This window comes from Acipenser ruthenus, chromosome 16, assembly GCF_902713425.1.
Source record: "Acipenser ruthenus chromosome 16, fAciRut3.2 maternal haplotype, whole genome shotgun sequence".
Classification (NCBI taxonomy): Eukaryota; Metazoa; Chordata; class Actinopteri; order Acipenseriformes; family Acipenseridae; genus Acipenser; species Acipenser ruthenus.
Window position 1 is genome coordinate 23,952,646 of NC_081204.1, and position 23,402 is coordinate 23,976,047.

Genomic DNA, 23,402 nt, shown 5'->3' on the forward strand with positions numbered 1-23,402 from the left:
TTACTGTTTTTAATGTCTTTAAAACAAACCAAGTAATGGGAACTACTTATTTTTACATTAGCATATTCAGAACTATTTTAGTTTAAATTACTTGCGATTGTACATTGCAGTCTGTAAAGGTTTATTTATACTCTTTAAAACCTTGTGGATACACATTGGATACTGATGTGAATTCTGTATCCATTCGATTTATGTTGGAATTTATTTCAAACTAGCACTATACTACTCGTACTAAAACAGAATGGCCTGAATTCTGTTTAATATTAAGCAACATGCTGTATTGCAAACTCAACATCTGGCAAAAATCTTGAGCAGATGAAGGTGTGATTTAATCCTTCACCTGTGATGTGAAGTTTAAGTCTAACCAGTAATTCATAAATGCATTGACTTCCACGAAATGGCACTGATCACATGGCTATACTGTTTTTCTATTAAAAATGGAAGATCAACTGGTGTGAAATGTATACCCCCACCACAGCTGTAGCTACATTAGAGAATATTAGAATGAAAACCTATATCACAATAACCTACATCCTCAGTATGTACAACTGACCACAAGTTTTGCATCATAGAATTTTAGAATAGAAACATAGTTAAAAACAAACTATGAACATAATTTAAATCTTTTATTTAACCTCGTAATCAAAGACTGCAAGATATCGAAAGTGTCTACCGGAAGCCATACTAGAAAAAGACAAGAAAAAAGAATGATAATATAAGGACTATATAACCTGCAATGCATATAACTCAAATTGGACTGTGTGTGGCCGATTTAAGAACTTGGAAAACTAAATTGATAAAAGAAAGTGTACATATCAAAGATGAAAAAGATACATTTACAAGCACTGAATAAAGCTGTGAAATGTTACTGTCAAAAAAAAATTCAGGAAAGTTAAATGTGATGCAGAAGTGAACTTCGTTCTGTACTGAAACCGTTCATGTTTTGGAAAGACGTGGTTTCCGTGTGCTTTAGTTGAACTAGCTTCTGCCTTCCTCCTGGGAATCCTTTTGTAAACAAGCTTTTTGGTTCTCAAATAGCTTTTCCAGTGATTTTTTTTTTTTTTTTTTTTTAATAAATAAAAAACGATCCAATTATGGGAATGTAGTTTTCAAAAGAAGTACTGAAAAGGTTTTTTTACAGCCCATTGCAGACAGATGGACCAAGCAATAACGTGGGAATAGCTTCTGCTTTTCAATGTTCTAAGTTTTGTATTGATTAACAAATGTACAATATTTAACCATCCTTTATACATTCTAGTACAGTAAATTATGTAAAGGAAAAATAATGTGAACTCCCCTACATAATATCTGTTTTTAGCATTGTCAGAGGTATTCTTACTGCAACACATCCTTTAAGTCCTAATTTTAAGAGTGACCTTCCTACTGTTGATTTGATGGACAACGACACCTGTACCTTCTGCCAGTTCTGTTGTCAATTCAACGCTTGTCTTTCTATTCCTTAAGGATATTATCTTCAAGTATTGCGCATCCTTGTTAGACAGCTTTTTTGGTCTTCCAGTCCTGTTCCTGTTGATTATTCTTTGGATACCACACCTTGAAAATTGAGTGATGCGAGCTATTTCACTCAATGTTTTTCCTTCTTTATGCAAGTCAAGGTTGTTATAATGGTAGAAAACACTAGTGGAGGCGTGAGTAAATTGTTGATGCTCATAATGCATCAGAGTAGAAAAATGCAACAGCAGTGTGTGTGTGTGTATATATATATATATATATATATATATATATATATATATATATACACAGAGCATCAAAAGAAACTTATTACTTATATTTGGATAAAATTCACTAGATGTGATCGAAAAATGACAAAGTCTGTTTTAGAGCAGGTGCAGTGACTTTTTATTGTGCTGATAAACAATTAATATCACGAAGGTGCTTCATCTGTCGATCTTGGGCAGGTGTGACTCTTGGTCTCCCAGTTTGTGGCCTGTCAATTGACAGAGTGTGTCTGGTTATACTGTCTTGCCAGGTTTGAAATTGCTGGCTGTGAGCACCCAAGATGGCGAGCCAAAGTACGCTGCCCTAGTCCAGCCTGCAACAGGCCGATTGCACAAGGCGCTGCACTCTTGACAGACGTGGCATATATGTATATATATATATATATATTTTTTTTTTTTCTGTGATTTTCTTTATTGCTTTTATTCAAGCTTGCAATTCAACAGCTGAAATCACTGCATATCCAGTGTCCAATCAACTGTCTCACTAATTAGGTGATTAAGTGCATATGCTTCAGTCAGAGTCACTCAAGCGTGTCATGGTCAAGGATGAATGACTGAGTGATTAAAAAGAAACCAAAAACATTTCGTCAATGTCCATTATTTATATACCTTATTTTATTTGAAAATAAATGTGTTATAATAGTGATACGTTTATTTTGCTGCTTGGTGTACATATATATATATATATATATATATATATATATATATATATATATATACACACCAAGCAGCAATATATAGGATAATTTCACAACACTTGCATACAGAAAAATATATTGCTCACTGGCTGCATGACAAAATTAATTAGATTGAAAATTATATAACAAATGTTGATATTTTGGAATGGGTATTTGCTGCTCTTCCTTTCAGGATTTAAGCACTAGAGCCATATGGGGATTGCTGGGCACCACCTGTTTATCTCTAATCCAACCCAGCAAGTGTATTAACAAGCCACCCTGAAAAAAAACAGTATGTGCATTGGACTCTGCAAGGTATTTAAAAATAAATAGAATGATTTCCTTTGCAAAATAACTGAGAACAACTACTGGATCAGCAACTATAATACACCTTAACATGGAGTTTTTTTAGGGGGACTGGGAACTCTGTAGCAGTCTGACTGGCACTGGTAGGGGACCAGAAACTGCACAGAGTTATGGAAAATAAGTTTTTTTTTTAGCATTCCATACACTTGGTGAAAATGTTTGTCTACCAAAGAAATACATCAGTTATATCACATTTTCAAAGTGGTATTTCTAACTGATGTGTTTTGTTGTACCCACTGAAGGCAGTGTTGCAGGAAATAGGTTAATGGTACCACTCTGGTGTACCTAATGTACTAGACATGTTTCTGAGAGCTCTATTGAGAAGCATAATACAACAAGCATAATACATTAGCTACGATAACTTGTATTTCATACCTATACAAATTTGTTCATTAAGATAAATTATTTCAGATTTTTAAAAGTGTTCAAACAGCTATCTTGTAAATTGATAAAGGCTGTTTTCTTTTTGTTAAATCTAATTTATGCCGTGACACATCCCGAACTAAAAGAAATATTAAAAAGTGAATGAATTCTGAACATTTATGTGATCGACAATGTATAGTATAGATTTGTTTTACTAGTCAAGGTATATTTCAGTCCAAAACTTTTTCCTGTGTTTGTGTTAATTATTTAGACAGGCATTTTAGCCCCATATAACAGATCCAAGTTTCTTGACTCAGATAAGTGGGCGTTCCTAATAAAGTCCTGTCCAAAAGGAAAATAAAATAAAGTTGATCATGTGAGAGACAGTGACTCCAGAGGCCAACACAAAGAAAACATTCATTTTGGAGATGACCCAGATGGTTCTGATACATTGCTTCCATGTGATGGGGCGTAATTAAAAAAACCCACAAGAAACAGCGTCCAACATTCACCACAAACACTGACCTGTGTGCCTCGCTCTCTTTGGGGTGCTTTCTCTCCGTTGTTGCTTCGTGGGACTCTTCCGTTGGAGCTCTGCACAGGGAGCTGAGCTGGGAGTGATTAGCTTAGAAAAACACAGAGACAGGCCAAGCAGATGGGCTGTGGAGCAGAACTTTAATCATGAACAAACCTTACTATAGTGAAAGCATAGCAAAGTGCAATAGTGTCGTGAAAGCATGGTGAAGCAATGGCAAGCACTTGAGGTATAGTAAAGTATATACTGTATATATATATATAAAAAAAACAGTGAGGTATGCTAAAACATGTTAAAGAAACATAGCAAACCATGGTAAACTATGGTAAATACATGCATTGCACTATGACCATGCACATTTACCATGGTAAACTTTTACAAAGTAAGGGTTTCAACCAGGAGGATTGTCACATTACTGTTCTGTCCAAGGTTGTTAAACAAATGACCCATATAAAAACATGTAGCTGAACTGTGATTCGCATGAACACTACAGTGACAAAAGATACGTTTCGAAACAGAAACAATAATAAGCCTGAGAACCTGAACCTAGGCAAAAGTCTCCTTGCCCATTAGACCAGATAGTGTATATAACATGAGATTGAACTTGTGAGTTAAAATACAAGTTTCTTTGAAAGGGAACTTTGCATATAGTGTCTAGGGTTATATGATAAACATTGAGGACACAAGCTACTGAGAGACTGCCAATCAATCCTGAACGATTCCCCCATAATGCTCTAATGTGGACAGGAGAATATGACACCAACAAAATCATTTCGCTTTTGACCTGGACCGAGAAACACGAGAGTCTATTAGCACCAAATACATCGGAAATAAATGCTAATAATGGAAGCTAAGGAAACGTTTAGTCCCCAGTATAGTCTTTTATTAATAAATTCTAATGTGCTGTCCAATTATCCAGACATTCTTTTAATGCTAAAGACATTTAAAAAATGTGTTTGCAAAACGGTGGCATACAATTTAATAGATAGATATTATTAAAGGAAACGGATTCTAAATACCAACATTAAAGGACCTTGCTGACAAATAGGTAAGTGTCCTAGTCTAATTTGAACTACAGTACCATAACAGGAGGTCCTGCACATGCTTCAGTTTGCAACGACTATAGAGCTCCACACCGTGGACAATGAATTGCAACGCAAAAACATGAAAGTGATCATAACTCCTTGTGCAGTTATCCTGCAACTGTTCGACTTTTCCACGAGTTACAGCTGAGCTTTAATTGCAGCAGATTTTCTTAAAAATGCCTTTCTGCAAAAGGTCTGTTCTCCCAAAACAGGTTTGCAGGGCAGACACGAATCGGCAAGGTGCGGATTTCAAAGACTTGGCGGATGTTTGCAGTTTTACTCTGATCTCCGTGTTGAGACAACTCTCGGATTTATCCAGGCACTCGCTGAATATCATTGAGGAACTGGAGGGGGAAATCACCTCGATATCTCTACGATCGGGGGCTTTAGAAAAGAAAGTCATTAGTTTGCAAAGACATGTCTCGGCGTTGGTTGTCAAACCACCGGCAAAGAGTAAGTAACAATCACCGTGCACACCAGATTCCTGTTTATATGTTTATGTTTCTTATTACGCAATTGGCATGCAGCCTCGTTTAACTTTTGCAAATGTTTGGTAATGATAGTTATGAATATGTTTTTAAGATACTGTTTTATTAAAGGTAACTGTTTGGACAGTGCCAAGTCAATATGGTTGTCAGCGAACCTCCTTTGTCCCTCAGGTACGGAGCAACAAGTCTAATTTAGTATAAAAATGAGAAACAACCAAACTGGCCTAAGACACCCTTCTAGTTTATTATTATTATTATTATTATTATTATTATTATTATTATTATTATTATTATTATTATTATTATTATTTTGTATTTGTTTTACTTAATTATGTAAGGGTCTTATGATGGAGAAGGGGGGTACGAAGATGTGTCGGGGAAACGGACAGTACTACAGTATTACATGAAATAAGATGTGTAGAGCATATGTTGTATCTGTTTATACAATAGACATCCTGTTTTGTTTAACTATGTTCATCACATCTAGTTTATTGGCTGACTAACTCATTCCGGTGGTATTTTGTCAGTAATTACGGTTATAACCTAGGCACACGTGATGAAACCAAATCTAATGTAATGGTGCGATACAGGTGTGCTAATTTGTGGCACGCACAAATGATTTTAACTCAGAAAACACGGAAACGACCACTTGAAAGGGTTGCGCGATGTACTGAGTTTGGAGCAAAGTTCTTTTTAATATCATTTTTGTTTTCACAATTCAGCAAATCTACGCGACTTTAACTGATGAGCAACAAATTGGATTGTCTAAAATTGTAAACATACGATTTTGTGGGTGAACTACAGTGTGTCTTGTTCCAGTGGTCTGAGTAGTCAAGCACAGCACTTCCTAATCAGTGTGTGTACCGTTTTCTGACATTACACTGATCAAGTTTTGGTACACATACCACATTCTGACGATGTACCCCTTTCTGATACTGTACTTAAAATAAATGTTTTCTGGTGCAGCCATGTGCTTTAGTAATATAACTGTGCAATTCTGGCAATAAAATAGCAATATAGTCAGTAGCCATTTTACACGTTAAAATGTGCGTGTGGGACTGCAAGTGTAAAAACAATACATGTAGTTGAGAATTTCCTATGTTTATGGTATGTCATCGTTCATTTAGGATGTCATACATCAGCATATCAGCATGAAACTAACATCCCCAAATAGAGAAACAATTTGAAAGCAGTCCAAGCTGTGCAAGTTAGTGTTCCCTGAGTAAAGCTTTTATCTTTCGTTAAACAGATTTGTCTGAAAAGACATCTAAATGTTTACATGATGATTTCTCACTTTAGCATATTGATGTTAATGCTGCCTGCTTCATGGTGAAGGCCAGGTTTTCTTTTCAGAAGGGAAGGCATTTATTTCAGATGAGATTATAGCAGTGCTTTGTGTGAGTACGAATTGTATGAAACAGTAATGTATGCTTTTAGCAAAAAAAAAAAAAAAAAAATGCATTTGCTTAGTGTTGCTTCCAGGAAAGTTGATAACAAAAAGCTATGGGCTAAACAATATATTCAAACTGGTTACTGAAAAGATTATTGTTCAGTTGAGTTAATGCAATCCAGTGGTACTTGGTTTTCATTCCTATTTTGTTTTCCAGACGTTTGTCATGCACTTTGATTCAGGTGAAGCTCATTTATTTTTTGTTTTCCAGACTCTGTCATGCACTTTGATTCAGGTGAAGCTCATTTATTTTGCTACAACACTATCTGATGGCAGCTCTATCCCCAATAACTTCCTGTGAAAATAAAGTCTAGAAAACAAAAATATCAATACAAAAAAAAATAAAAAAATAAAACACAGAGAACTGCAAGAAGTTGTGTTTTTCAAATATATACTGTATAACCCTTTGCAAAGTCTTAACAGCACCCTTGGCTTTGACCTGTGACCCAATACTCCAAGATATCGGCTTTATATTCGACACGCAACTGTTTTCGGTGTGATTCTCTCGGTTGTGATTCAACAAGCTTTATTACACACAGGGTGCAGAACAGCCCCCTACCCCAATGAACCAACACCAGTCTGGAACCCGCCCCCACAACTCAGCTTCCAATAGTAAGCTCAGAATGCTGAGCCAGAAAACAATTCAAAACAGTCCCCTTACAGAATTTCATCAGGGGGCCCCTCATAGAAGTGTGAAGCTGGTAAGTCATACGGTAAAACTGCTCCTTTCCAACACTATAAACTAGACCTAGCACCAACAATATTGAAATCCTTCTTAAACGAATATGGGCATGCAGACTGTTTTAAATTTAGAAGTGGCTTTCACCCCTGATAAATGTGATCGATGTACAGAATAGATTTGGGTGGATTTGTCCATGTGTTAGTACACTGGGTACAAAAACTATGGCTGATTTCTTTTTGACATTTTGGGACATTCTGTATACAGTAGACAAGGACATAATGGTTAAACTGTAATTCAAGGCACCTGTTAATCCTAAAAATGTGCTGCTAATGTCCTGCTGACAGGTCAAATTCAAAGCCATTCCCTTGATAGCTTTCACTGAGCACTTACAGAGCAAAAAAAACAAAGGGCATTATTTAAAAAAATAAGTTATTCAGCGCGCATTTTACAAGCATTAAGATAATAACAAATTAATTGTGTACAGCCAAAAATATTCTGATTCTGATTCTGATTCAGATGTAGCTGAGGCACAACAATAGACATTTGAAATACAACTGAGAGTTGGTTGGAATGAACCCTGTGGAACTTTAATGCAGATAGAACCTCTGCCATAAATGTATTTGTCATGTGGGTTTTACATCATGACTTAGTTTCCTGATTCAAGGGGTTCAACTAAAAGTCACTCGACTCATTCCCCATGAGACACACACACAGCTGTACACTCAGTACAAGTATCTTTCCTTTCCTGGTTGAGGCTGGGCTTTCAGAGTGGAAAGGCTAGGTGCATTCAAGACTTGTGTTGGAATCGAGATACACAAGGCAATCGCTTGCCGCATGCTGTACAGGGGTTGCACAAGAACACCTACCATAACACTGTCAATAGGGAGTAGGGCCCACGACGCTTCAACCAAAGATGTTTGCATTGTTCTGGACTGAGGGTATAAATCCATAGAAAAGTCTGTCGATTTGAGACTTTGTTTGAGTCATGCTATGAGTGCAGTTTTGGAAGAGGAATCACCTAACATCTGACTGCTTTATTAAAAAACAGATCTGCTGTTTGCCCATTTTGCCCATTGAAACAGGTGCTGCTTTTGTATATTTCAGAATACAAGACACATTTGCAAGTCATGAGGGGCAGCCATATGCACAAAGTGTGTGCTTGCTACCTGTTCAACGATGAGCTGAAATATTCCAGATATTCCTCCTCGGTGTTCCTCTTCAGTGTTGTTTTTTGAAATCTCTGTTCCATGTATTGTTTCATGTGCCTTTTCTTGTTGCCACATGGGACCCTCTGGAAAATGACATCACAGTTTCAGTGATGCTCAACAGTTTCAATTTTTTTTGTGAAATGTGAAATATCAGCAGGATATTTTTTTCCCATCAAACTTTAGACCCTACAAAACCATAACATTTTGACACAAGAAATGGTCACCTCCAAAAACTCAGCATCCAGTGATCTGTGAAGTCAGTGAACCTGACCCCTCCTTTCTTGGAGTTCTGACCCAGGGCCGGATTAAGGGACGTGGGGGCCCTATGCATAATATGGCGAATGGTGTTATTGTCATATTGGTTAATCCGCCCCTGCGCTGGGCACACAGTGTGAGTGGAGCGGAGCGAGCCAATTGTATATGCAATGGAAGAGCGGAGTGGGGTAGTTGCTGGAGCGGAGCATGGAGCAGACATTTCCAGCCCGCTCTTTCACAGCACTGAGAAGAACTGAGCATTCTTAAATACATGTTCGGCCATGGAGTTTGCAATTTAAAAAAAAAAAAAACAAGGTGACAAATACAGATGCAGTCACTTTACAGTATTTTCCATCATGCCTGTGCACGGTAACCATTAATTTTCCAGTTTCAAACCAAAATTAGGCACTTTTATGGTCTGCAGACTTGAGAATTTCATTAAAAAAAAAAAAAAAAAGCTTTTATATTCAATGTGATTGGCGTTGCGCTTTATAATTCATTATGGAGGGGAAAATATGTATTCTTCTGATTTGTAGGACTGCCATATAAAAATGTGAGAAACATCATCCGTGTGTCCATCTGTCTGCCTGTATTGTTCTTATACAGTTCTACGGTTGTGCACCAATACAGCACTGTGAACATGGCTTATATTTTTCTGCACTCTTAAGGATAGTTCATACACTACAGGGTGGTCTGTCAGCCCCGTTGAGACTCACTCACATGTGTTCGTGGGTTGCTTTGAGCTCCTTATGAGATATTCGGATACAAACAAGCCCAGCATAAAGCTAATTTGATACGAATCCTATGCACAGGTTGAAATATGTGAGACACCATACATGACCTCTTAGGAACCTGTTAAAAACCTGTTTTGATGCAAGATGAGATTTCCTAACTTTTACTTTGTTTTCAATTTATGCATTTTTGCAGTACAATCAATAATAATGAGAAAGCGTCTTTGAATTGAATTAGATAACTTATCTGAGCACTTTATGTAGGCTTTTTTCTTTGCTGGTCATAGCTGTGCACGAGGCGTGTTAAACTGTGTATGCCTTTATTGTCTTGTACCACACGACAGAAATCACATTCAAGTGATAATCATTAAATCTCACTGTTGTTAATGATCATTTTAATTAACATTCAAACATCCGTGGGAACATAGAACACAAAATGATGCAGTACGGATCACAGACATAAAAAAAGCTTCAGTCCCAGGCAGTAAAGTACAAAAGCATTAGCAAGTGCATAATATAACATCCACTGAGGTTAATGGGTCAGTGGTTTTGTTAGTTTACCAGAAAGTCCAGCAGCTAATATATACAATAGCAGCAGAATTATATATACACAAAACAAAAACAATGTTTATTTTTAATTTTTTTCCAAACCTGTTCGTAGATTCCTTCTATGGACTAGTAGTAAACAATGTAGTTTAACAAAAAAAAGGGAGTAACTTTTCTGTCCTTTACTTCATTTTGGGTTTTATTTTGTAGCGAGAGAAACAAACATTATGGACTTAACCCGTTCTTGTCGGCTGCAGACATCCTCATTTGAATTTCCTTCAGCCTCCTGCATTGTACACGTTTACCTTTACCTGCCTATTTTTCTAAAATTCCAACCCCCAAATGAAAAAGGAAAATTTCTAAAATGTAAACAGGCATACTGTGCACATTTCAGATGGGACAGGTTTTTAAATTTGCCCTAAAACTGAAATAAATAAATATGTAAATTGAGCCTGATTCATACATTTTGTCCTGCCGATTGATGCCTCTGACGTAGGACTAGGGACAGATCTTTCCCAGGAGGTAGAGAGTGTGGAGCATTTGGTATTGTACATTAGCAGGAAGCTGCTTGCGTGAGAGACTCAGAGACCAGGTATGCTGTAATCGAGAAAGAAATACCTAGCCTTTATAACATAACAAAATTAACCAAAAGCAAGCTTCTGTGCAGCTCTCTTCCTGTGTGTGTGGGCCCGTGTGACCTCGTGGGGGCCCCAGTTCTGCTTTGGGCTCTACACTATAGCGTATTTGCATATAGGTTAATCCGGCCCTAGGAGGACCTATCTAACAGAAGTGACAGAGGCTTTCCCAGCTCTGTGAGCTGTATGGGTTTCAGTTTAGGCATATTGAGAATCTGAAAGGACAAAAACATGGAACAGCTGTACTGTAACTGTCTCGGAGGAAAGGGAATGATGCTGTGTATGAGCTGTGTTTTGGCATTAGTTCCTGGATTCCCTTAGCCTTAATTAAGAGAGAAAATGACTAGGACTTCTTTGTAGGTGGATTTGAAATTAATACATTTATTGCAGCCTATATTATGCATTTCTGTCTTTTGAAATCAGCAACTGTGCTGTAGAACAGCTTGTTCCAACCTTGTTCCAACCTGCAAATATAGCCAGACTACGTATATGTAATTATGGCTATGCAGTTATACCAACAGCCCTACATGACAATATAAATAAACATTGTTGGTGTAACACTGTCCAGTTTAAACATAGCTGTAAAATCACCCTTATAAAACCAGATACATTAAAACCTAGGATGCCAAAAAGTGTGTTTATGCATATACAGTACTTGTTGCATACTGGGAGTTGCAGTTTTAGAGCCTCTGTTAAAACTTCTCTAGAACCGCGACCCTTTCTGATGAGTTTCAGTAGTCTTTTAGAAAACATCTAAATGTGGATTGTATTTCACAAACTAAGTTCCACTTTTTCCATCTGTTTTCTGCAACACTATAAAATGACTGGACTGACCAATGGCTAAACCGGGTAATTCTTGAGGTAGTTTTATATAATCTACAGTACGTAACCCATGTGTGACTTTAGTGCAGCCAGGGAAGACCTTCAGAAGAAAGACTGGGCCCTATCTGCCCACACACATGTTAGCCTTTTCCCAGGAGCAGTGCTGGCAGCTGGTTAACGATCCAGTTGCTCTTCATTTCATGCCAAAGCTGTTGCATGTCAGACCAGTTTCTATTTCTGACACACATGTACAAAGCATCCGCCTACCCACTCTGACAGATTGATTGCATATCTGAGCGAGGCATCCATGCAGGAGTGGAGGCTTGCTGCTTTAGTATTTTGGACTAGTATAAGAACAGGGGTGACAATGTGCAACATAGTTATAGGAGAGTGTTTTATTGGCTGCTGTCTTTGTTAATACCCTGTAATTAATCGAGAACAGGATTTACTTTTAAATGCGACCCATAATATTATAATAACTGTCAGTGTATTTCAGATACAATTGTGCATGCCAAGCGACCTTGTTTAAATAAATGGCAATCTGGGACTGGCAATCTCACATGGCCAGCCCAAAGCCCTGTCCTGAACCCAACTGAACCATTGTGGGAGGAGCTATAATGGAGAATTCTGCTTAGATTACCACACCATCAAAAAAAGATGGAACTGTCCAGTGATCTCCATGACGAATGGAAGGCTATGTCACCCACAATCAGAATGTTGTGTGAAGTGTGCCAGAAGAATACAGGCAGCAGCATATCTGTGATTTACTAACTCTATGTAAAATATACAAATGTTATTGTAAATGGAAGGGAAGAAGGGTTTAAAAAGTACAAATGACGTGTCTTTGAATCATTTGTTATTGTAGTGAGGTACTGTGAAAGGGGTAGCGTTGCTGAGGAAATGAAGCAAAAACATGCCAAGGTGAAGGACAGAAAAGATGCTTCCTTTCTCCACCTCAGGAACATGACCTCAGGTTTCACCTTCCTGGTTCACGTGGATGCACTCCAAATATGAATGCCAAGGAACTGCGCTAGGACAGAAGAATTTCCAAAATTCTCATCTGCCAGGGGCTAATATCTCTCTGCAGGGAACACAACTGTTTTCATCAGCTGTGTTGTGCAGTTATATATATATATATATATACATATAAAGAACAAGTTTAAACATCTGGCTTCCACACGCTGGGGTTTGTCCTCTCCCAGTTGGAGTAAACACATTTTTCATATAATGTTTACTTTCACTAATCCAACCAAACCATGCTGTTATAATGAGTGCATGCTCATACATTAGCAGGTGTAAAAAACAAACATCACACAATTCTATAAGATTGTAAAACATTTGCAGTTGGGATTATACCAGAGTATCAGAAGAAAAACTATACAGTATGGTACAGTTGACAGAACCCCAAACAAATCACTGATCTGAACAAGGTCTGATTCCCAACTGGTTCAGATTAGAGTCTACTGTATCTGAGAACCCAGGCATGGTGGCCACCTGTCACACATTACTGGCTACAAAATGCAAAACTTGTCCTGACCCACTGTAACAGCTAGTTGAAGTACAGTGGTACAGATAGAAACATGGCTTTTATTTCTGAGAGCAGTGCTCAAAGGACCTTGATTGTGAAAATGTATTAATTCTGCAGTGGGTTGCTATGGATTTGATACTTAATGAGATCACATGTTACTGCCCTCCAAAATTAAATGACATCCGCCTTGATTGAAGATGTGTAGCATTCTCCTTACTGTAGGAGTTATTCTGATTAGTTTTCTTTGCAATTATTTATCCACGTCTTTCAGACAGGAAGGCTTTGGATATGATTGATGTCCTTGCTGTCAGTGTAGCTGGTTGAAAACAAATTGAATTTTATCACATTAGGGTTGCACAGTAAGGTTTGTTCATTTTTCAGTGAAGTGCACCAGCTGGTCCAAAACAAATATGTTCCTCTAGAAAACTGCAGTCAGTTGGGCAATCCAAAAAAATAAAACCTGAATCCCTACATATGATGGCTTTGTTATATCTATGCCTGTATACTTGGAACTGGGCTAATACTAGGGGTAATATGTACGATGGACATCAGGATATGCAGGCCGCTATACGATATGTATAATAACATCACATGATCATTTAATGGAGGACTATATTGTTAAGACATACATTAAATATGTTAGGGAGAGTATGTATTTAGACTAACTGTGAAACACACTACTTCTTCATTCAAGGACCACTTGGGGAACTACAGTGAGCTGTGTTGTGCTTTTAGTCTTGCAGTACGATACATACAATGCATTATTATTATTATTATTATTATTATTATTATTATTATTATTATGAATTAGTCATTTAGCAGACGCTTTTATCCAAAGCGACTTACAAAGACTAGGGGGTGAACCATGCATCAACAACTGCTGCAGAGCCACTTACAACAGGACCTCGGTTTACGTCATCCGAAGGACGGATACATACCTCTATGCAATATATCATGTAAATAAAGTATCCTCATTCATCGATACACAATGAATTGCTACACCCCGAGCTGATACCACTAAAACTCATTTCACACAAGCATTCAGAATGATATAATGTTCAAAAGAGACCAAGGCTAGAATGGAAATGGAGTTGAAAAGCCTTGTACTGTATTCAATGCCATAATGCTGACCTGCCACATACCTCTCTTTGTATTGGTGCTTAATTTAGATAGCAAGTAATAAACACATGCATGCAAATACTCTTTCCACAACCTTATCTCTTCATGTTGAATTTCCACACAGCTGATGTCAATGTTGTCAGAGAAAGCTGCTATACAGAGTGGTGGATGTTAGCCTTGGGAATACAATCTGGCAGTGGGACACTTGCATCTGTCCAGAGCTGTGGATCCAAGCAGCACGGCATCCTGCTCTTTACAGCTGTTCCCGTGGGCTGCAGGAGAGGTAGATGTCTGTACAACATTACTGACCAGGCTGAACCAGCCAATACAAACAAAAAGAATGAGTCAGGTTTCTGGTAAAAAGAAGAAAAAAACAATAAAGAATGAACTCCCTAATTTCAGCTGGGGCGTCCTTGGTTCTTGGGTTTCTAGGGCTGAAGCGACTCTTCTCTATCAGGTGTATCACTACAAGGTTATGTGCATGTGCTGTGCCTCCACTTAGCGGTATTCAAAAGCAATCAGACTGTATCTGCCCTGTATATGGAATTAGAATGGTGTGTGGAACACGGGACCCTCAGAGCACTGGACACTCAGAAGTCAAAAGAAACAATTTCCTTTTAACCAATCTACTGGGAATCTATATCTCTGAATAATAGTGAACAAACTTGAAATGGGACTTGAAAAGGGAACTGATGCAAAAATGGTGAATGCAAACTTTCAATAATAATAATAATAATAATCATCAATATTAATGAAAAGGAAACTGACACGCTAATGCAGGGCTTTTCAAACACGGTCCTCAGGGACCCCTGTGTCTTCTGGTTTTCATTCCAACTGAGCTCTCATTTACTTAACTAAACCCTTAAAAGTTACAGAATTAAAGCTGTTTATAGCATTTTATAGTTAATTTGAAATCTGAAACGTTTTAAGAACACCCAGGTTGTGTGTGTTTGGGTACATTGACATCTGGGTGTTTTTGTGCTCTGAGTCCAGGACGCTTATGATCAGAATTATTTCCACTGGGCATTATCCATCAAGCATATGATATCTCTTGGTTGTTTGGCAGTGAAGTTGGCACCAGATATACAGAGGCATATTTTCCAATATTTGGGATTTAGGGACATTGGGGTTAAACCATTGGAGTTTCTGTTTGGTTAGATAGAGAACTCAGGGGTCTAGTTGAAGGCATGGATATGTATAAATAATAACTGATCAGGTGACATGCTGGAGTTGCCGTGGAAACCTTACTGTGTTTCCAGAGTTCAGAAGCACTGCGTCATGTGTTCAGATCTCACTTGGATGATCTCAACCCTTGTTTTTACAGCCCATTTCAAATGCTTGTTTTTTCACTAGGCTTCAGAGAATGCGCTTTTGAGAAGTTTGTTTTGGCTCCATACTTATATAGTTCAATTTTAAACTGAAGTGGATAACCTTTTCTGAATAAAGCCTCGTGGAACAATAAATGTGTAGTTAGAATTTCTAATACATACTAATAGTGGAGAAAATACAGTTTGTGTATTTTTTTGATGCTGTAGATGTAGGACCAAACGTTTGGCTTCCAGCTTAGGAATCTGGGGTAAATAAACGAGTTCCATCATTGTTCTAAGCCTTGTTTCCATTTGTCACTGGGAACAAGTTGAGAGTGGTTTGAAATCAGTCCCTTAGTTTTCATTGGCAGCTGAGCAAGATGAAAACAGGTGGAACTGGGGCTCAATCAGCTGCAGTTCATGTTCCCTGCTGACAGAAATCAGCCTCTCCAAATGGCACTGATGGATGAAAGTGACCCAATGAGTATCCATAAGGAGTGACACATCACACTGCAGGAAAATACGTCTTGGCAGTCAGCATTGCAGAAATCCATTTATTGGGGTTAAATGATATTGTTCACATTGGTAGTAAATGAATAAGATTTGGGGTACCACTACACTTGTGGAAATAAAGAGGAGATAATAAACTCTTCGGGTATATATTTATGAAGGGGTTTAAGCAGGGTAACTGCGCATGCTAGTCCACTGCAACTGTTTATCCCATACTGTATTATGTAAGATTGCAATGTTTGACTATTATTATACACATCACAACCTTGACAACCAATCAGATCGCTCCATTGCAGTAGGCTATGATACACTACAGCTTTTGATTTCTGTAGTATATGAAATGGAAGAAGTTTAAGTTGGGAAGTGACTACATTATGTACTATACAATTCTATGTATTTTGTATTGGTCTTTTAATAATAAATACTATGTTTAAAGTAAATTAAACATGTTGCGCCTTTTCAATTTATGTTTTAAGAACGGGGCAAATATGATATTCCATACGCTGCGACATTTGAACACTGTATTCTATTTGAAATCCCATCCAAATGAACTACAGTTACATAATTCAGTCATGGGGTGGCAGTGGTGTAAGGTAAAAACCTAAAATTTAAATGAGAAAGTCTGTGAAGTCTGCCTCTGTGGATATTCAGTGTTTCATAGTTCTACATTCTGATCTGTGGGTGTGCACAACCTAAACTAAAATCCCTACAGCATCCATATCTCCAGCCCAGTCAAATATTATTATTATTATTATTATTTATTTCTTAGCAGACGCCCTTATCCAGGGCGACTTACAATCGCAAGCAAATACAAATACATTCAAGTGTTACAATATAAGTCATACAATAAGAACAAGAAATACAATAATTCTCAAGTGTGACAAACCACAATTCAATAATACAGCAGATAATAGTGGAAGTTACATCAGGATATGATTAAATAGTGATAGTTACATCAGGATATGATTAAGTACAAAATACTACAGACTAAACACTTGGCAGATTACAATATTCTGAGGTACAGGATTAAATGCAGTAAAATAGGGGGCAGATAAGAGCAAAATAAAGCATATTTAAATGAAGGGTGATAGTGTCCCAGGATACAACAGAGGAGTTCTACAGGTGCTGTTTGAAGAGGTGAGTCTTAAGGAGGCGCCGGAATGTGGTCAGGGACTGGGCAGTCCTGACATCTGTAGGAAGGTCGTTCCACCACTGCGGAGCAAGGGTGGAGAAGGAGCGGGCTCGGGAGGCAGGGGAGCGTAGCGGAGGTAGAGCCAGTCTTCTAGTGCAGGCGGAGCGGAGAGGTCGAGTGGGGGTGTAGGGAGAGATGAGGGTCTGGAGGTAGCTGGGTGCAGTCTGATCAAGGCATCTGTACATAAATACATAAAGTAGCACAACTTCTGCTGATTAAAATCATGGGTTGAAGAAGACACTCCCCTGGAAGGACTGAATGGACTAAAATCTGCCTCTAGCTGTTTATTCAGCAATACTACAGTATTGAAAAGTTTCAAGGTGAATGTAGCAAGCCAACAGTGCGTGTTCTAGTGTTGCTATGGAGATAGCAGATGTTGGTGTCTAAATGAGGGTTGACCACTCACCGAGATAAAAGAGCTTCTATCCTCTTTTGAAAACCTGGTTAGCAAACACCTCCCACTCTCAAATAAAAATATGGAATATTGAATGAATGCTGGTTTTGTTGCAATATCAGGCACACAAAATGAAATAACCAGTTCGTCTCTGAATATGACTTTGAAGAAGAATAGAAAACTATGGATAAAAAACTGGAGGTCAGTTATTCACTTTTAATATAATTTCTATATATTATATAAATTGTATGGTATCTCAGTACGCTCTTAAAGTTATTTAAGTTTGCTTGGTATAAATGTTCCTATGAAATAGTTTTTACAATTCAACAAGGGTATTGTTGAACTTGAATCGGACAAAATGTGTTCCTTCTCTATTTGTACATATTATTCCTCCATGGCTTGGTACTGTATATGGAAAAGTATTTTGATGTGCATGCTATTACATCTCTTCAAGTTTGTGGAATGTCTCGAGCGATTTCAAAATTCCAACCCCTTTTCAGAATGTTTCTATTAATATCATATACTGCAGTACAGTTTTGTACTCTAAATATTTCAGAAGCACTGTATATCTCAAGAAAGGCATCAATATAAGCACCACTTTCAGCTGGAACAAATTGCATCGAATTATTATAACCCCTTGATTTTCCATAAAAAACACAATGAAATGTAGAATTATTCAAATCATTTTTTACAAGCTGTCTGTAATGTTAGTGACTTAACTTGACTGTAACTGTGAAAAACAACTATGATACTCCTAGTAGCTTTGTGAATAATCTTGATACTAAGTTTCGTCAAAAATGAATACGTGACTTTCCAGATATATGCAAATATTGTAATGAATCCTTTATTATACCAATCACATGTCTGAATACAGTTTCGGATTGTGGAACTACATTAAAACACGTGTTTATATTCAGTTATGCAGGTGTATTTGGAAAACAAAAGGTTACGTTTTCATAGAAAAACAGTCAGTTATATGTGATCCTTTGTGATGCAAAGCTGTGATAAGTTAGGGGAAACTCTTAAGCCCTCATTGTCATTAAAGAAAAGAAGAACATGTATGAATATGGTTATATGTTAATATGTTCTGCTCTTTTATAGATTCAAACCATTTTGTGAACAGTTAGAAGCATACAGCCATGAATGTTTGTACGGATTAGATTAAGAAGTGCTAAAAGAAAAGATATACATTCTACCACCATCGTTTTGACATCAAATCTTTCTCAGTCTTCAATGTTGAAATGAGTTTTGCTTCATATACTAACATCACTGGATAATGTGGACTGCACCCCTAATTGATGAAGTGTGAAGGATCTCATAACAGTCACATTAATCATCTAATATAAGAATGTGAATAAAAAACACTGAAGACCATGGGCGTGCTTCCTGGGCAAGGGCTTGGACACATTGTAACAATATTACCCAATATGAAGGGCGAAGGCACAATGAATAGAGCTTATTAACCTCAGTTAAATTGTCTAAATTCATACCTCTGAATGTGAAGAAGGTAGTTACAGATTGAGAACGTTATACATGCATTTTGAGGTTGTGTTAAAATGAATGCAGTATGGCAACAAATTATTATTTATTTTATTATTTATTTCTTAGCAGACGCCCTTATCCAGGGCGACTTACAATCGCAAGCAAATACATTTCAAGTGTTAAATCCATGAATACATCTATTAACAATGTAAGGCACACAGTGATGCCTAGCTTCTGCATTTTGGGTGTAACATCTTGTGTGATGCAATTTAATAGAAATTATGTTAATATTGTCTTAAACTGTTGTTCTTTCATACTAAAAAGTGAATCCTTAAATACTGGAAAGGAGAGAAATGTCCAACTTCCACAGAATGGAAACATCTGATGCTGTGTGTGTTACAGCTGGAGAAGCTCTACAAGACAGATAAAGGAAAATTAAATTACTCCCTTAAAATGTGAGGCCCATTTATAAATGAATTACAAAAACAGATTTACTGTTTACTACATACAGTGACGTAAAATATAATATATATATATATATATATATATATATATATATATATATATATATATATTTTGCCATACTTTTCCTATTACGTAATAATTATCACTGAAGAGTTACGGGTATGAGTTATGGGTTTAGGTTTATACATGTAGGAATGCTAGAATTACATATTTGAAAATATGTTTGTATTATAAGATTGCATATGTTAAAAAATATATACAATTCTTTGTATAAAAAAAACAAAACACAGACGTCATTGAAAAAGACTTCTTGTCGAAACGTTGGTCATTGAATTTAATTTTTAAATGCACCACTATTGAGTGTTAAACACATATTTATGGAAGAATAACGTTTGCTTACCATTCACCCACATTTCATTCTCAGTATCTCTTTCAGTAGGAGAGAATAATTTCAGTTTCTACAGATGGTTTAATTTTTTTTTAACGTCTCTGCGTTGCATTTTGAACTTTGCATAGCAATCTGGTATACACACACGTGGATTACATCATTAGAAAGCTGTATCAACAGTTCCCAGCTGGGGAGCTACAGTATGTGCACATCTTTAAGGGAGTAATGGGTGTTTTGACTTCTTTAATCCTTGCACAGTAAGCCATCCTTCAAAAAGAGTTTATCGTCCCCACCGGGGATGAAGTAACCCTGTGAGGGAGATATGGTAGCGGTGGTTGTACACACTAGAGGGCTGTCTGTCTGTCTGTTCGTTCATTCCGCTGTGTGTCACACTTACATTTTTGCATATAGTATCTGGGGACTGGCTTATTAAATTCTGATTAAACATTTCATTGCTAATTCTTATTCTATACAATTCTGTACGTACTGTTGATGTATGTCATGGTAGCTCTAATTGTGAATTTACAGCCATGGCGGGGGGTGTATGTTACTTACACTTGTTTGAAATGTAATAGATGAGGGTTGAAATAAAAACAAATCACATACGTGGTGGGGTACAGGGTTCATTTTACCTGCTCTCAATGGTCAATGATTTATAATAGTCCTCTTTTACAGAAATGAAGATCACAGGTTCCCATTATTGTGTGTCAGTCCTCTCCCCCTTCCCCTACTGGCTGCAGCAGTGAAAACCCACACATTTACTCTGCCTGCCATCGGACTAGCAGTCAAGTATTCCAAATCTGTGATGCATGTTTCTATTTCAGAATTCACACCCCTTGAGCAAAGTCCTTGTTCTTACAGACGATGCCAAGAAGAATTTAAGACAATAAATAAAAAGAGACTGAGGAAATTAGTGGTGTTTTCTTGAGGGTTTTATAAAAGCAGCAATCATTTGTTTTAGAACTCCTTTTTTAGTGGGATATACAGCTACCACACATCTTACTTTTGTTAAACTGTCACTGTATTGTCTCTAGATCTGTGAATATAATGATTTGAACATTGTGCAATGAAATAGGCAGCATTTAAGAGGATAATAAACTGCTCCACCCACACCAGTACAAACTCAAGGGTTGTGGCTGAATGATGAACTCAAGGATTTTGCATAACTCTGAACAGAAAACAAAACGTGCTATAATGGATCTCCTCCTAGCGGCTAATGAGTTAATAAATGAAAGAGCTTGTTCTTTAGTTGAATGGTAAGTTGTTTGAACCCTGCCTTTCCATTGAATTCAATGGGCTGATATGCCAGGTCATTACAGTGTGTTTGGATAGGAAACCTCCAGAGACCCAATCCTGTTACCTTGCAAGTTTAAAGCAAGTAACAATGCACGGATGGCATGTGAATACGGAAGGATGTGTTGAATGCCATGCACTGAATTTCTATAACAGTCTGCGCATCGTCATTCCATTATTTCTATAACAACCTGCGTATCATCATTCCATTATTTCTATAGCCCCTATCTCATTACACGCTTAAGTTGGTTTCATTTTAAGTAAAGCATTAATTAAGTAAGTTGAAGGGATCAGGGAATGATAATGGTAACTAATGGAGAGTATGAGAACATAAAACATAAAAAAACTGGAAAATCTGATCATTTTGAAACAAATATTGCCATCACTTCCAGTTCCTATAGAGCAACATATGAAAAGTTGCGATGGAGAGGAGGCCAATTGGCCCATCAATGTTCGCCTGGTTCCTTGTCGCTGATTGATCCCAGAACTGTATCTAGTTGGTTACAGCTGAGTTTAAAAATGTCACCGGGATGTGATGACTGAAAGAGAAAGTCATGGAAGTGATTCTAAGCAACAAGAATACTACATTATACAGCGGGGTATGATTCCACTCTTTCAAAGCCCATTAAAGCAGAGACCGTGTCTATACCAACAGTGGAGCCATGCAGTCAATGTATTTATTATCCCCATCTGGGGATTAAATCCCTGCTGTTGGGGATACTTTACATTTTTCTATATACATCTGGAAACCTGTTTATTAAATTGTGATGAAGTTTGAGAGTATTAGATTATGGGGATATATGGGAGTGGCCGTCGTACATTTGTCTGTCTGTAAAGATGGGTACTTAGCTTTACTGCAACTGTGAAGTACAATATGGATATTGAAACATACGATGAATCATTTTTGGTGCCACTGTGCATATTTATATTGTTCCTAAGAAGATTTCAGACAAAGGAAAACCAATAACCCAGCTTCCATGAACAGGATAGCTCTGCTTTTTCCCTGCAGAGTTGAACAGCACAATACAGGTCATTGTTGGAAAACTCATATTCAGGACTATTTTTTGTAAGGAGATTCTTATTTCAAGCGGCTGTTTCTACCAGGATTGTTGGCAGACCTTGACATTTGATATAAATACTGTATCTGGGCTGAAAGAAAGACCTCCTGTGCAGTAAAAGCCATAGCCAAGGTAGCAAATAAAAGACTGTTAGTAATGAGGTAATTAATGACAGCATCCCACTGGCAGCAGCAACCAGAAACACCTCTGTACTGTATAGATGATTTTCATTGCACCCCATAGGGACCACCATGTTAAATTGATCTTGCTCATTTACATGCACGTGCACATTAAATACATGACAGTATTGCTCCCACCTCGATTGTACAGTCACAATTAGAGATATCAGCACAATGAGAAAGTTGATGATCATGGTTATCCACAGAATGTATAGAGCAGTAAAGAATAATTAAATGTTTCATGACAATTTGATCATTTGTTTCTCCTATACTGTCCATGCTGCTTGGATGTTTATTACAAAATCACCAGTTGAGTGGCAATAGACAGTACAGAAGGCAGTAGACACTTCTTAAACAGAGTGGTGAAGGTATGGAATGGGCTTACTTAGTTATGTTGTTGAGACAGAATCACTTGACAGTTCTGAGATCAGTCAGGTACTAAAGTAGGAATTGGACAAGCTTAGATAGGCCCAATGGCCTCTTCTCATTTATAAATGCTCTGATTTGTGGGAAATACATTTGTTTTGAGAATTCCATCCAGGTCATAGTGACCGCTTGTTCTGGAATGTTATTTGTTGTTGCTGGGTTTTTTTTTTGGTTGAATAGCACTGTAAAACTGAATTCAAATAGTCCCTAGACCCAAATGATATCTGGCCCCTGCGTTCGGATCTACTGTTCGGTAAAACCTTTGTACTGCATTAAGCGCTAAACTTAAATGGCTCTGTTAAGATTAAAAAACAATCTCTAGCTGGCCTTAACAGCTTTGAAATAATTCCCAGATTGTTGCTTAAATGAAAACAGCTGTGTCCAATGTTTGAAAAGTAATTGTGACTTTGTATAGAATGTTATAAGCTTTTAATGTATGTTCTTTGGCACCAACTTAATAACACCCAACGCAGAAATAA

At 37.4% G+C, this 23,402-nt stretch overlaps 1 protein-coding gene across 2 annotated transcripts in view; it reads left to right on the forward strand.

Moving 5' to 3' along the window:
• The first annotated feature begins 4,798 nt into the window (after window positions 1-4,798).
• The window catches only part of LOC117412413 (NHS-like protein 2), a 95,366-nt gene continuing 76,762 nt past the window's right edge, over window positions 4,799-23,402 (forward strand). Inside the window, exon 1 of one of the 2 annotated variants that reach the window (XM_058989115.1) lies at window positions 4,799-5,218. In XM_058989115.1, coding sequence (XP_058845098.1) covers window positions 4,942-5,218 — 277 coding nt within the window. In that variant the 5' untranslated portion in view covers window positions 4,799-4,941. The remainder of the gene's footprint in view (window positions 5,219-23,402) is intronic. The other variant, XM_058989117.1, reaches the window with a different exon arrangement.